The sequence below is a fragment of the Scyliorhinus canicula genome, chromosome 1 (genome assembly GCF_902713615.1).
Source record: "Scyliorhinus canicula chromosome 1, sScyCan1.1, whole genome shotgun sequence".
NCBI lineage: Eukaryota > Metazoa > Chordata > Chondrichthyes > Carcharhiniformes > Scyliorhinidae > Scyliorhinus > Scyliorhinus canicula.
The window spans coordinates 252064738-252080915 of NC_052146.1; the positions used below are offsets into that span (position 1 = coordinate 252064738).

General features: G+C 41.9%; 1 protein-coding gene across 8 annotated transcripts in view; it reads left to right on the forward strand.

Annotated features, from left to right (window-relative positions):
- prox1a (prospero homeobox 1a) overlaps window positions 1–16178 on the forward strand; it is a 132300-nt gene that overhangs the window by 7654 nt on the left and 108468 nt on the right. For all 8 annotated transcript variants that reach the window (XM_038811423.1, XM_038811467.1, XM_038811476.1 and 5 more), the window contains exon 3: window positions 10123–10230. In XM_038811423.1, the coding sequence (XP_038667351.1) occupies window positions 10123–10230 (108 nt within the window). The remainder of the gene's footprint in view (window positions 1–10122; window positions 10231–16178) is intronic.

The window sequence follows — 16178 nt, forward strand, 5'->3', positions numbered from 1 at the left end:
AGTCAAAGTAATAGAGCGTCTATTTTTGTTTTTGCAAAGATTTGTTGACTGGAGTCAGTAACATCCCACATCATTTATTTTTGTTTAGCGGCACACTGATTTTTGTGTTTTAATACATAATTCAATACTTAATGATAGCAAAAATGTATATTTAAGATTGTTATGCTGATTTTGGATGTAACTTATTATTTATTAATTGCTTTTTTTATTGCCCCAGCCCATCAGTTACTTGAGCATGCTGTAGGAATTAGGTGATCTCCCTATTTAAGTAATTTGGAGGGCGCACAACTATGTTTCCTTCCTATAATAGTTGTAATGTCCCCTTGTGTAAGAAGCGAATATTAGGGACAGCTTACAAAAGCAAAATACTGTGGATGCTGGCGATCTGAAATAAAACAGAAGTACTAGAAGTACTCAACAGGTAAGGCAGCATCTGTGGAGAGAAAAACAGAGTTAGTATTTCAGGTCAATGACCTTCCGCCAGTAGACCTAAAATGCAAATTTTTTTTTCTCTCAAAAGATGCTGCCTGACCTGCGAGTATTCCCCCCCCCCCCCCCCCCAGTCCTTTAATGAAACAGACGGTGAGAATGTGAATCTAGAACAGAACTTTCTATGCAACAATAAGACTGTATTCTATAAAGTAAATTTACATTTTATTGTGAATATATTCTAAAGGGTTGTGGATAGAACTATATTAATTGGGCACAAATTTTATTACAATGATAAAATAAATGGTTGGGCTATTCTCAAGATTCCATGCCTGAACTTGCATCTCACAAACACGATGTGCATCTTGAGAAAATAACCTTGCAGAATACAAATTTTGCATACAGTAAACTATAACATTAGACGCAGGCTAAGATTGCTCTATCATAGAATACAATGCCATTAAGAAATAGAAATTTGAATTATGGCAAGTAACAAAAGAGAATAGATTTGTAATGGGGTTCTAATGCTGTTTAATTGCTGCAATGCCAATGTATTTAATTGAGAGCAATTTAGTAACTAAGATTAAATTGCATAAAACTTGAAATGACACAAACTAGAACAAACGCAGGTTTAGAAATTATACCTCCAATGTAGCAATTATCTTTTTGATCACAAATTTTGCAGTGCTGATTTCCTGGTAGCAAGAATCATAATAAGCATACTTAAAGTAATAACATTTGTAAAGCATATGCAGCTTTTGATTCGTTTTTTTAAAAAAGCTCTATTATACCACCTAAAGTATGATTTAAATCGTCTTTAATTTCCTATACTGAATTAAAATGGTAATTGGTATTCTAGTTGCACTGCTGCAGTCTTTGACCTAACTGTACAGTTCTATATTGTACTCCACTGACATAACGACTCATCTGCCTCTCAGGTAATACTACATATTTGCCTTGTAAAAACTCTGTATGCAGACTACACACAAACTCATGTGGTGTTTGAATACTGCTTTAGGTTCAGCTGCAGCGCAGTACTGCTCTGATCTTTTATTTTCCTGAGCAGATGTCTTTCATTAATTTATGGATTTATCATCTTTTCTTTTTTTTACACCTGGCAGCTGGCTCAAGTTTCAGCAGTTATTGTCTATTTTGCATGACATGTAGAATTGAATGTCATCTGTCTTAACAAAGCTGAAGCTGAAAGAATGAGGTGAGCCACATGAGCTGCTGGGACAGAGCTGTACGTTTTCTTACCTCCTTAATATTTATTTGTGCTCATTTCTTCTGGCCTTGAATGGGCTGTGCTTGCATTCTGTGCAGCTGTATGTTTACCAAATCTATTCCAACATGAGTCATTGTGCGTGTGTAAGTATCCTAGAAACAGCTCCCGCTTTCTTGGGAGAACAGTTGCTTTCAACGTAAGCTTAAAAGGGAAATTAGCCAATTGGTCAATTCTGGTTTAGAATATTTTGAGAAGTAGTGACATCTATTAGCAATACTTCAAATTTAGGATGATTTTTGTGGTTACTGTTGTGCAAAGTATGTGTTACCTAACAACATTGTTTGAATGATGTGCTTATTAATGATAGGACTTTTAATAACTACTAATAATGGGTGCCATGATAGCATTTTCTCTATAGTTGCAGTTAGCTCACTATGATTGGGGTTGCATGTAGCTTAACATGATTGGCAAAATATGCAGTGAAATTTAAAGAAATTTTGAAAATGACTAAAAGATGAATCCACTGATTTTTGTTGCATTTAACTTTATAAACCAAATTATTTTATGTCTTGAGCTTTTTGTTTAAAAGTTTTTTTTAAAATGTACTAAATAAATTAGAACTAAGGCATGTAAGTAACACTTCAGTGACTGATCATGCTTTCGTTTTCAATGCTTTGTATCTTTTTCCGTTTTTCCTGTTTCCATCTTCCTTTCCTAAATGTAATGACTAATACTAAGGTGCAGTCTTGTGGGCATTCAGTAAGTGATCTTACTTCTTGGGGAAGCTTATGTAGTGAGCACTAGCAGGTTGCTCAACAATCATGAGAAGGAATCATTGCAGAACCCAAACTTGCCTTCGCTGAATAGTCAGTCACACATGTACTTTCGAGCAGGAGTCATTGTGTGGTGCTCAGGAGTGGGGCACCTATTTGATTTTTGTGTTTACCCCTTTTGGCCGAGGGCACAGAAAAGCAAGAAAAATATGCATTTATATAGTGCTTTTTACAATCATGAAATTTCTCAAAGTACTTTACACCACAATGAAGAAATTTTGAAAATGTAGTCACAGTTGTAGTGTAGGAAATGTGGCCGCCAATTTGTGCACCGAAACTCCCCATAAACAGTAATGAAAAATGAAAATCGCTTATTGTCACGAGTAGGCTTCAAATGAAGTTACTGTGAAAAGCCCCTAGTCGCCACATTCCGGCGCCTGTTCGGGGAGGCTGTTACGGGAATCGAACCGTGCTGCTGGCTTGCCTTGCTTTCAAAGCCAGCGATTTAGCCCTGTGAGCTAAACAGCCCTGCGATAATAACTAGACAAACTTTAATGCTGATGGAGGGATAACTTCCCTACTCTTCAAAATAGTGCCGTGGGATCTTTTGCATCCACCTGAACAGATAGATCAGACCTCTAATGCCTCATCCGAAATTCCAACTTCTATTCTAAAATTAACCCATCATTGTTATGAGAGACTTGGGATTAAATATGAGGCCTCCCCACCCCGAAGCCTCCTTGACTCTAAGGCTCAGCACCAGCTTGAACTCTTTTTTGCCGACTGAGTCATTGGGAGCTTTCTTTTGGTGCTGGTGGATTTAGTCTTTGAATTTTCACAGTTAGATATGTAAGGTGATCTTGCTGATTCACATAATCTGATGTAGCCAGTTAGTGTTAGATTTAATACCGTGCCAAGACATGCTTGATGTTAAATGTAGGACCATGTTGTGAAGCTTTCTGCTGCAATATTTTATACAATATATAAATTATGATATATTTAGACTTCCTCTAGAAATAAGAACAAAGTACGGATAGGATGAACAGCTTCTCAATACCAGAAGTAATAATTGAACACATTTTCCCACACCAGATTTAAAATAAAATATTTTGAAAACATTTGTGCAAAGTAAATATTAAATTATGGAGTTGAACAATGTTTACAGGTGCTTATAATTGGAGTTATTGGGATTCATTATTGCAGAGGTGGATTGATTTACTTCAGTTTTTTTTCTGCCTCTGTTCCATCAAAATGAAAGACTTTTAAATTTAAAATATCTGCGCTGTGGCATGATTGCATCTTCCCAGCAGCGCTTCCAGGGAATGCAGGTTGAAGATGGATCTAAATCTGTGTATCCCCGGTTCTTCAACTGCACTTTCAGCAAGCCTAGCTGCCCATTGGGAATGAGCGTTCAGAGAATCACCCCTTAAATTATTTGGCACATATGGTAATTAACCACGTAAATGAAAAATATACACACGAGTATTTGTTATCGTTTAATTTTTCTTATGATGCACTGTTTATAAATATCTGCAAATGTGAGGTACAGCAATATAATTAAGATAATTTGAGAATAGTGGAAAATTACACTCGGGGATACATTGTTGCAGGAGGGCACTGGAATGGGGCAAGGGGCCACACCTCCATTGAAAGAATTTGCGAAGAACTTTGTAAGAAATCTGTTCAGAGATGGTGCTACTTTTTATTTAATCTTGTTGTAGAAAATACTTTATTGCATCTTCCTTACCCTAGGGCAAGTAGATATAAATGTGTTTCCTGTTCACACAACAGTTACATAAATTAGTCTATTATATCTTATATGGGAGAATAATCTTCCTGGGATAGAAAATGGGCACGCTAATCTATCTAAAGCAGGACATTCCAAACTTGGGGGGGGGGGGGGGGGGTCGCGACCCCCAGTTCAGTCATGAGTTGAGATTTTGGGCATGAGAGCTTCGAGGCAGCATTTGCTGGCGTGAGCTTTATACTGGTTCCTGACAGGTTCCTGAGGCCCCTTTTAAATGCTTGTGTTTTTTATTGGTGGGCGTGGCCTAATTGATTTCACTCTGAAGCTCGATTTGCTGTTGCAAAAAAAGCCTGTGAATAAATAGATTTTCGGGGTTTTTTTTGGACAAACCCTGCCTTTTCATAAACGATCCCTCTCCATCCAGCTCCTGCTCCACCATCCCCCGCCCCGGACACCTCAAAATGGGGTCACATCAGGAAAAAGTTTGTGAAGCACTCGCTTAAAGTGAAGGGTAAGAAATATAAAATTAATCATATATTGAATATTTTCTATGTTGTTGAATAAACACACACAGTAACCTATTAATACGACTATTTAAATTTATGACTCTTATTTAGAACCGTCCACCAGAGTTGAATAATAGTGCAGCCTTTTCTTTTGGGTGTTATCCTTTTAGAAACTTGAATAAAATAAATGCAGTTGTTCCAAATGATTTTGATACATTCTGCATCAACATGTAAATCGAACAATGACAAACTTTTCCAAGCACATTTTGACTTGTCACACTGTAACATGATATTTGCTAAATAAGCAATGCATTGAACAGCATAAGAATCATGTTCTTATAAAAGTAATTTCTTCTTTGTTATTTTGATGTTTTTGTGCAATAAATTTTTTACCTTTTTGTATCCTCCATCAAAAAGAAACTTTCCAATGATGGGCAGTAGAGCAGGATGGGGTAGTGATGACAAACAGCAAATGTTGGCCATCTATGAATGTTAGGCTTCCTGTTATTAGCTTCCAGTCATTTTTCAACATTCTGAGCGTTGCATGCACAGACGCATGCTGGTTGTCTGCTACCGTGGTTATTTTCTTTTGTTAAGGATGATAGCATTTAGAGGCTCCATGAATTCGAGCCACAGTTTTTGGGATGCACAGATGTATTTTGAACACAACATGTTGCCGTTGAGGTACATTTAATCACTTTTGCGAGGTTTTATTATGTCAAATTCTGTGTGTGTGGGCAAGGGAAAACCCACCGGAATGGTTTTCGGTAGGTGGCACATTGGCTCAAATGGTTAGCACTGCTGCCTCACGGCGCTGAGGAACCGGGTTCGATCCCAGCCCCAAGTCACAGTTCGCGTGGAGTTTGTATATTCTCCCAGTGTTTGTGTGGATTTCACCCCCACAACCCAAAGATGTGCAGGGTAAGTGGATTGGCCTCGCTAAATTGTCCCTTAATTGGAAAAAAATAATAATTGGGTACTCTAAATTTGTTTTTAAAAAGGAATGGTTTTGGGTGTGACACCAAGGTTTGTGGGTCGGAGCAATAATGTTGGAAGACTATGAAAGCCGGAGACTCAATGGAACAATCCAAAGATGTGCGGGTTAGGTGGATTGGCCATGCTAAATTGCCCGTAGTGTAAGGTTAATGGGGGGGATTGTTGGGTTACGGGGTTACGTGGGTTTAAGTGGGGTGATCATGGCTCGGCACAACATTGAGGGCCGAAGGGCCTGTTCTGTGCTGTACTGTTCTATGTTCTAATCCCTGGAATACAATTAGCCTTTGGCAATGACTGGGACACTGGCACTAGGAAGGAGACAGAAATGCCTGGGCTGTGCCCAAGGACACCTAGTAGGGTCTTTGGGAGCACGCCTCCTCTTTTTCCCATAAGAATTCCATATCTAAGTGATTTTTAAAAACCTTATCTCTAACTCCTCTGGCCACCCCATGCCCCTGCCAGTGTTATACGGTCAGGGCTGATCCCAAGTAGCTCTCTGAATTCAAAAGTTATAATGCAGTTGGAGCAATATTGGAATATGACTTTCCAATATAAAGTAGGACCCAGCTCTCCCACAGCTGGATTAAGTTTGGGGAGTGGGGGGGGGGGGGGGTTGAGAGAATTTAGCACGCACCATCATCATATTAAAACCCTGCCTGTCCATTCTCACCAAGATTTAGGGAGAAGTTGAAGTGAACTCTTACTAGCTCCAGCGATGTTTTTCATTTAAGTGAAAATCCGACAAGGCCCTCCTACTAATTCTTGTTTTGATATTCCTGAACTCAGTGACATATGCACAAAATAGTGCTTAGCATTATTTAAAAAACAATTTAATTGGGGTAAATTTGGAGGCAGCCAATCTGTTAAATTTTGTGGTTCTCATCAACAAATATCAGGCTTTCAAATATCTACAAGTTGAAATAGAAATAGATGCACTGAGTTTCATAAATTTTAGAAAAATATAATGTTGATTTGCACAGTGTATCCATCAAAATGGATAATGCCATTTAACTTAGGGCAGCACGGTAGCATTGTGGATAGCACAATGGCTTCACAGCTCCAGGGTCCCAGGTTCGATTTCCGGCTTGGGTCACTGTCTGTGCGGAGTCTGCACATCCTTTCCGTGTGTGCGTGGGTTTCCTCCGGGTGCTCCGGTTTCCCCCCACAGTCCAAAGATGTGCAGGTTAGGTGGATTGGCCATGATAAATTGCCCTTAGTGTCCAAAATTGCCCTTAGTGTTGGGTGGGGTTATTGGGATAGGGGGAGGTGTTGACCTTGGGTAGTGTGCTCTTTCCAAGAGCCGGTGCAGACTCGATGGGCTGAATGGCCTCCTTCTGCACAGTAAATCCTATGATAAGACAACTCCTTGCAGAGTAAATTTAGTTGGCTTTGACAAAGAGTCATCGGACTCAAAGCGTTAGCTCATTTAGCTCAATTCTCTTTCCACACATGCTGTCAGACCTGCTGAGATTGTTCAGTATTTTCTGTTTTTCTTTCGGATTCCAGCATCTGCAATAATTTGCTTTTATATTAAATTTGGTTGATATTGTTTTATTTCAGATCTGTGCATTATGAAGCATCAAATGGCATTTTATATTTGCATATATAGCCATAACGGAAGATGCTGACATACAATTTGCCTATTTTAAATTGGCTTGTACCAAGTTAGTTAGCAAATATCCCTAGACTATCAAATCATAATATTTAGAAATTAAATTTTTCACTCTGGTCACTAGCAGATTAGTCATTATAGGAATTCATTATATCAAAATGATGTACAATATTTGCATGCATTTACTATTTATAAATAAACCAAATTTATTCATCTTAATTTATATTTATGTCATATAAAATGTTAACTGTCTCCTCCTAGCAAATAGGGGTGGGCAATAAATACAACTTTGCCAGTTAAAAATAAAATAAAAAATGTATACCAGGAAAGTTTTTCAGAATAAAAACTTTAGTAGTTTTCTTAACCTGGTCTTTAAAAATTTCAAGGGGCTTTCAATACGGATTCCGAATAATCTTGTTTGCCAATGTGCCTCTGGCACAACAGGTGCAAGCCTGTAAGATTGCTTTGTGTAACTCATGATCTGATGGGATTTCACCATTTTGGCAAATCTGAAATAGTCATTTCCGTATTAATGATGTTGAAGTTGCTTTTCACCAGTAGAGATTTGTGAGCTTTTGTTTTACCAGTTACTGTCTTTTTGTTTTGGTTGCACTTTATTTGATCTTGAAAATAATCTGTCTAACCTGATAACATCAGTAGGGCATTGGATTCACAACCAGAAGGTCAGACATGGTGCCTGAAATTGCTTGGGGTAGTGGGCTATGGCAAGTCTACCAACAGATCAGTCAGAGAAGGACCCTATTCAGACTTTTGTTCAGCTTGGTGAGTTGGCCAAGAATATCATTGGTATAATTAAAGATCCTTTGACTAGAAAAGTTACACCCTTCCAAGCCAAAGGGAAGAGTAAAAGAGACAGAAAGAATGACAAATCATAACTAAGTGAATTCTTGTGCTTTTACAAAGTATATACTATGTATGAACAATAATTTTATTCTTAGTGGTCTAAACCTGATTCTGGTCTGAACTTGGTAATTTCATAATTTTTGAAATATTTTGAATTAAATTAAAAATGTTCTGTAACAGACTTGGCCAGTGCACTCCATATATAAGGCTGAAATCAAACTTCCACTGACTCTCCAAGCTTATAGTTAAACTTTAAAATTGCATTAATAGTTTAACATTTTTACTTGTACCCTAATCTCTTCTTTTGTTCCTATGGTTTTGCGTCAGTCATCTGTTTTAGGTTTTAAAATTTATGAATTTCAACTGAAATTGATAAATAGATGGTAAGGAAGGAAGTGCAATCCTAAGGAAAAATTTAAATTGATCTAGTTCAAAATCTTCAAGGTGAAATCCCATGAGGTCAACTGTTTTCCAAATGGAATACTTATTTCACACATCTTTAAACCTTTTTAAGAGTCTTGTTTGTTTCTTGTCTGTGTGTTATACCCTGCAATGCAAGCAGGCATTGATTCTTTTAATACTCTGCATTTCATGTGCCATTGCAGAACAGCTTGCTGCACTTCCTTTCATTTACCATCGTTATTTCACTTATGCATTATGACAGATGGCAGTGGAGAGTGTAATGCTCTTTTAGTCTTCCCTATCAGTCTAATGGAGGTCACAGAAGGTTTTTTCAACTCTTTTCCTCTTGGTACAAGAAGCATGTCAATCATGAGTTATCAACTCTGCCATCATTAAGCTTCAGAAACACAAAGGACCAGCTTGATCGAGTTGCTAAAGAGTTTGTTCATTCAGATAAGATCTCCTTTTACAATGGTTTCACCTTTGAAATAAATTTTTAGATCCTTTCCTAATAACTTGTGTAGCTTTGGAAGTCAGCAGCATTTTTGCTCTTAAGCATACTCTTCCAAAAAAACACTCTCTGGAATAACTTCTGGAAAGGACCCCTTAATTGACCTGCCAGGGCCCAGATTGATTTTCTCCACATGCATCTTCATTTCTGATGAATTATAAATCCATTAATTTGTGGAGGAAATGGTAGGCGATTTGCAGCACAGATGTGTCAATACCATACTAACGCACAAAACACAAAAGAGTGCCAAGGAAGCTGAATGAAAATCAGAATTGCTAGATTGTTACGCTTAGCCTCTCATTAAACTTTCTCCTGGGAACTATTTTAGGAAGCTTCTGTCTACAGAGCTGAAGGGTAATACTATTTGAAGATAAATAGGATTCTTTATCATTGTAAGAAAGAATTTATTGATCAGTTGTCCCCTGGGGACTTTTTGACTGTCAGAAAATGAACCTTTGATACATCTTGGTTCAGTACCCTTGTGCAGGTCAGATATCTCCAGATCTACCCAGTGACCTCTTTGTGCAAGGTTTTTAGGCATACAATGTTCTCTGCTATGAGTCAAGATGTTTAATTTTTAACTTTATAATAATAACCTTTTTGTTTTGTGAATTGCTTTCGCAGCTCAATCTTTCTTGTTAAATTTTAATGCAGATTGTGAATTATTCTGTTACAACGTATTCGTTGTTTTCATGTGTTGGAGCTGATGAATAGCTTTATTAGTGGAGTAATAACAATTTATGGCTCTTAATTGTAAATATTCTTCTATTCATCATTACAATTCACTGCGTGGTATGATATTACTGCTTAATGCTGAAGAGATGCATTTCAAAAAGCATTTTTTTAAAAAGAATGACGAGCACTCTTTTGTTGGATAAACCTACCATTGAACGAGTGCATATATTTTGAGACCATTGAATATCGGCAGCTGATGTTCTTTTCGGTTCGTTCACTCATTTGCCTAGTCACTAAGGGGTTGCTCTGAAGCTCTGTCCTCTCCAAATAGCCTTGTTTCCATAATTGCTTTGTATATTTTCCTTGACAAACAGCATCTCACATACAGGAAGGACTGTCACCAAATCACCTGAAAAAGGCCAAGCTGATGTTCTTCTACACCCGGTACCCTAGTTCCAATATGCTGAAGATGTTCTTCTCTGATGTGAAGGTAAGCAAGAGAAGACTAATTGTGGCCTCTTTCTTGCCACAGCCATTGCAACAAAAATAAACAATGGTGGTTATTGTTTTCTATTTACTACTTAATTTGTTTTTGATGTAGCATAGACTGAGCATAAGGAGGATGAATAAACTGACAGATTCAGGCCACATTATTCAAATGAGGACATGAAGGCTGTCCAGTCGCAGCTGCACCCTCCCTCTGCTAGTATATTTAACCCTAATTTGTCCTTTTTACTTTCTTGATTTGAATTGCCTTCTGCAAAGGCTTTTAAGGATTGTTATAAAAGCTTAAGATTATTTCATTTAATAGATAAATATTTTAAAATTTATCGCTTTTGGTAGTTGTGCTTGGCATAATACCGCTCATCAGAGTTAGAGTTTGAATTTGCTTTTGTTGCTTGCCAATTCAAGTAAACCAAACGGTCCAGTAAGGGGTGAGATTCTCCTGCTCACCAGCCGGGTGTTTTTCGGCCGCGCGCCGTTCGCTGGTGGTGGGATTCTATCTTCCCCCCGATTGTTCATAGGATTTCCCATTGTAACCACCCCACACTGTCGTGAAACCCGTTGGCGGGGGTGCGCCTTCTGGCAGGAAAATTGAATCGTAACGTCGGAGAATTCCGGCCATGGTATCTGTTCACTTCAAGAGTTATCAGCAAAATTACGATTATGTTAAAAGTAAAGTGCCTTGATAGTATTGCTCCATGTGATGGGTATGTTTTTCCACCTGACGTAAAACAACTTATTCCTCCTATTTTAAATGCTGCAAAGTTAATAGAAGCAATATTGAATTATGACACTAATTCCTGGCACGCGTTGGCTGCTTTGTCAGCCTTCTGTTGCCGGTGCCAGTATTTTCCAATTTATTTTGATATTGTAGGATGTAAATTGATCTATGTAGTAATGTCTCTCTCTTTTTACGTGCAGCTTTTCAAAACTAGAAAAATAAGTAAGTTCTAGCCAGCTAGGAAAACAGACCTATCACGTAGGACTGATATCCTAATTTTAGTAGCACTTGTTTGCTGGTTTGCATAATTGCTCTTTTGGACTTGAGGAATTGCAAATCAATCTGATAACCTTTTGAATTCTGCATCAAAATGCAATGTGCCCAAGATTATAATTATTAATGCTTTATTCTTAATAATGAGAATTATTAAATGATTACTAACACTTCCATTATCTTATTTCTGGGGTTCCTTACTGAGAAGAAATTCCTATTGCGCTTTTGCAGATGTTCCACACTTTGAAAGTTGCCAAAACGTTAGCAAACAATTAATATCACCTAAGATTTATGGAGAAAATAATTGTTACCCTCCACGTTGAATGTTAGTGCAAATAAATGTTTTCCGACAGCATAATTATTGAGCAGTTTTGATATCATGAGTTTTTCTTATCTTCCTTGTCCAAAAGAAAATTTGTGGTAATGACCGAGTTCTTGTTCAATTTGAAGTTCTTTCTTAACATACTGTGTATACATATTTTCCTTCCCTGAACAATTAACTGCTAATTGGCCTAAAGGGTGTCCCTTTTTGACAGTTTACCCACAAGGAATCCCTAAACCGAGTGATTAAATGGATAGGTTAGGTTAAACAATGCTCATACAACAGATAAACATCACACATGCACTCCAGAAAACAGGATTACCTGTGGGATTAACTGGAACAAAAGTACTTGCATTTATATAGTGCCTTTCACATCCTCGGGACATCCCAAAGCCACTAATTTACTTTTGAAGTGACTTTGCCAGCCAGCATTTCCTTTTTCTGTATTGGAATGTTTGTCTAGGTTATATGCTCAAATCCTGGAAAAGGGCTTGAACCCACAACTGTTGACTTTGAGGTGAAAGTGCTACCACTGAGCTAAGCTGACCGTTTCCATGTCCTTTCCCTTTAATTTCACATGTACTGCCTTGTTCATTTAGGCTTCCTTTTTCTAAAGAAATGAGCACAATTCTCCTCCAATTTTCAGCCATTCTAGAGTTGGATTTTCCAGCAGGTAGCAAGTTTACTCTCCTATTTTTCATTGCTTTAATCCGCTGATAGTGCTTGCAAGTTGCAAACATTTTTGTGCAAGTGCCAATACAGATGGACGTTGTGTCAACATTTATCCTAAACTAAGATCAACCTAACCTGCACCCCTTCAATTTACTATTTTCCATGTGCCTGTCCAAGAGTTGCTTAAATGTCCCTAATGACTCTGACTGCACCACCTCTGCTGGCAGCACATTCCACACACCCACCACTCTCTGTGTAAAGAACCTGGCTGGGATTCTCCGTGCCTATGCGCCAAAAGGGTGGCCGGGGTGGAGAATGTGGCCTCAGACCCAAAATTGGGCCTGACGCCGGGATGCGATTCTCCGGCGGCAGTTGCACGCTGATGCTGTGGTGCCAGTTGGTGGCCGTTGAAAGAGGCCCCCGGGGCGATTCTCTGCGGTCGATCGGCTGAGTTCCCGCCGGCGTAATCCACGCGTGGTTCCACCCAGCGGGAGTTTGGTGTCGTGGCTGCAGTGGTCATCCTGGTGGAGGGGGCGGATCAGTCTCCGGGGGGGGCCTCCATGGCGGCCAGGCCCGTGATCGTCAGGCGCGCGATCGGGGGGGGGGGGGGGGGGGGGGGGGGGGGGGCTACCTTCTTCCTCGCCAGCCTGCTGTGTGGCTCCGCCATGTTGCGCGGCGTGGACCCGCAGCCAACAGTACAGGGCCGCGTATGGCAGCTGGAGCAGTGCGGAGCACTCTGGCGCCGTGCTGGCCCCCTGTCGGCCACTGAATTGCAGGGCCAAGAGGCCTGTTGACGCCAGTGTGAAACACTCCGGTGTTTACGCTGGCGTCAACACTTAGCCGTGTTTTTGGAGAATCCCGGCCCCTACCTCTGGCATCTCCCCAATACGTTCCTCCAATCACCTTAACATTATGTCCCCTCGTGACAGCCATTTCCACCCTGGGGAAAAGTCTCTGGCCATCCATTCTATCCATGCCTCTCATCACCTTGTACACCTCTATCAAGTCACCGGTGGATGAGCCACAAGGCAGCCAGTGCCAGAACAGTACGACCAAGGCGACTGGCCGGCAGTGCAGGAAGAAGGTCACCGACCTACATCGGGAAGCACGAGTGAATAGACGCCAATGACCCCCGCCCCTCCCCGGAGACTCTTCCGGCCCCACTGGAGCACCCACCACCCAAATCTCCAAGTGACTCCCAGCCCTCCATGCCCTCTTCCCCCGTTTTCACACCCCATCTCCTACCACTGATCCACACGTGTGGCAAACGATGCCCCCTCTGTGTCTCTGCAGGAAAAACGCTCCCACAATCGCTGGGAGAGAGCCCAGACCAGCAGAGGGGTGCCATATATAATAATACCCACCTCCTTTGAGGGAGTGGGTCCCGGTGGTGACTGGGGTGGCTGAGGACAATCAGCCACCCCGCAGAGGCTGCCGGACGCTGCAGAGGTGAGGAACCACCAGGTTCCACCAGGCGACCTGTTAAACATGAGTAGTGATTGTCTCACAGAATGACCCATCCCTCCCACTGATTACATGGCCATTCTCCCACAGGCTCTCCAGCCGATGCCCCCCCACCTTAATCTTCCACCATTCACCTTAGATTTATGTTGCCCTGTAATGGTTTGTTCCACCCGGGGAAAAAGTCTCTGACTGTATAATCTATCTATTCGCCTGATCATCTTATATACCTCTATCAAGTCGCTCCTCATCCTTCTCTGTTCTAATGAGAAAAGGCCGAGCACCCTCAACCTTTCCTTGTAAGACCTACTCTCCATTCCAGGCAACATCCTGGTAAATCTCCTTTGCACCTTTTCCAAAGTTTCCACATCCTTCCTAAAATGAGGCGACCAGAACTGCACACAGTACTCCAAATGTGGCCGTACCAAGGTTTTGTACAGCTGCATCATCATTCATGGCTCTTAAGTTCAATCCCTCTGCTAATGAACACTAGCACACCTTGGGCCTTCTTCACAGCTCTATCCACTTGAGTGGCAACTTTCAAAGATCTATAAACATAGATCCCAAGATCTCTCTGCTCCTCCACATTGCCAAGAACCCTACTGTTAACCCTGTATTCCGCATTCATATTTGTTCTTCCAAAATGGACAACCTCACACTTTTCAGGGTTAAACTCCATCTGCCACTTCTCAGCCCAGCTCTGCATCCTATCTATGTCTCTTTGCAGCCGACAACAGCCCTCCTCACTATCCACAACTCCACCATATCATCTGCAAATTTACTGACCCACCCTTCAACTCCCTCATCCAAGTCATTAATGAAAATCACAAACAGCAGAGGACCCAGAACTGATCCCTGCGGTACACCACTGGTAACTGGGCTCCAGGCTGAATATTTGCCATCCACCACCACTCTCCTCGCTGTCCGCCTCGCTGAGGGATGTCGCCCAGCGCCAGGCTGACCTTGATGAGGTTCTGCAGGTCATGACCCGCTCTGAGATGGGCATGGCCGAGGCACTGCAGAGGATGTCCCAGTCACTGAAGAGCATCGCTGAAGGCATTGACACCATGGTGTGGACGATGGGGAGCCATCCAGGCTGGCAGAGCCAGATGATGCAAGGGCAGCCGGGGCTCGAACCAGCTGCTCCTCCATCCCAAGGTGGACCCTAGGGCCCTATGGGCACAGATCGGTAGGAGGGGACGTGGAATGGCGATGATTGACACCAGCTCCCCTGAGTTCCACCCCTCCGATGAGTACGTGTCTCAAGGTCAGACAACGGGACAGGGCGGCACAGCTTTGCCCTCGACCAGTGAGCCGGGGCCCTCTGGTCCCAGAGTCTCCATAGGATGCCCGCTAGGGGCAATGAAGGTAACGGGACGAGGTAAGCAGCTGGCCTGCCTCCACCTCTGATGTGCATCTTGGGGAAACACCAAATCGTAGTGGTAAAGCTAGGATGGCCAAGCACATTGAGATCGTAATGGTTGTGCAAAAAGGTGTTTAATGTGCTGCACATACGCCTCACCCAATGAGCCCACCGGGATGGGGGGCGGGTGGGTGTTTGGGCGGCACAGCAACATTGGGCATGGCATATGTGCAGCGTATTAAACACCTTTGTCCTCCCCCCCCCCCCCCCCCCCCCCCCCCGTGGCACTCTCCCATCCTCCAGCCATGGACATGTCCCCAGAGCTGTATACCCATCCCCAAGATGCTCAGAGGTTGCGAGTGTGGTGTTGCCTCCCGCAGTGTTCAAGTACAGTGTCAAGGTATTAAGGTGTGATTGGGATGCTCGCTAATGATTCCCACATGCTACATGGCCCACCCACTCACAGGAATCCACTTAACCACGATTGCCAATTCTCTATTAGTGATAGTCTTCGCTGCGTAGCCAGAGCCTTTAGCAGTTGATGTGGGTTATGGGTGATCAGTTGGGCAAGGTTGCCCCAGAATGGGTACATATGATCCAGGGGTTGGCATGGTGGTGCTGTGAGCATTTGCTACCCCCCCAGCGTACCTGGGTTCTTTGCCTGTGAGCAAAGATGGCTATTCACCTCCTCAGTTCCCCACAGAGACCTTTCAAAAAAATCAGCGCCAGCATGCGCACTTGCTGAATGACAGGAGGCCATTGGATATCGTGTGGCCCTCGATTGTATGGAAATGGGGCTCAAGTGGTGATAATTGGTTTCTCGCCACGCTACGGCGAGGTCCCCATTCACCTATGGGAGCGGGCTGGTTGCATCGCAAACTGTTTGCTGCCTGGCGCGGATCTCGTTTTTGGTCTCTCCCATTCCTGGTCTCACCAGCCTCGTCACGCTTGAGCAAGAGCGCAACATGGCCGGAGAATCATGCCCTTAATCTCTCTCTTATTTCCAGAATATGGTTACCTAAACTTCTAACTTTGACCCTGTGAAACAGGCTTCCTGGCTGAAAATCTTCAGCCTGCCAGTCAGGCTATCTATAGCTGGAAACCCTACTTGAAGAACCCCGC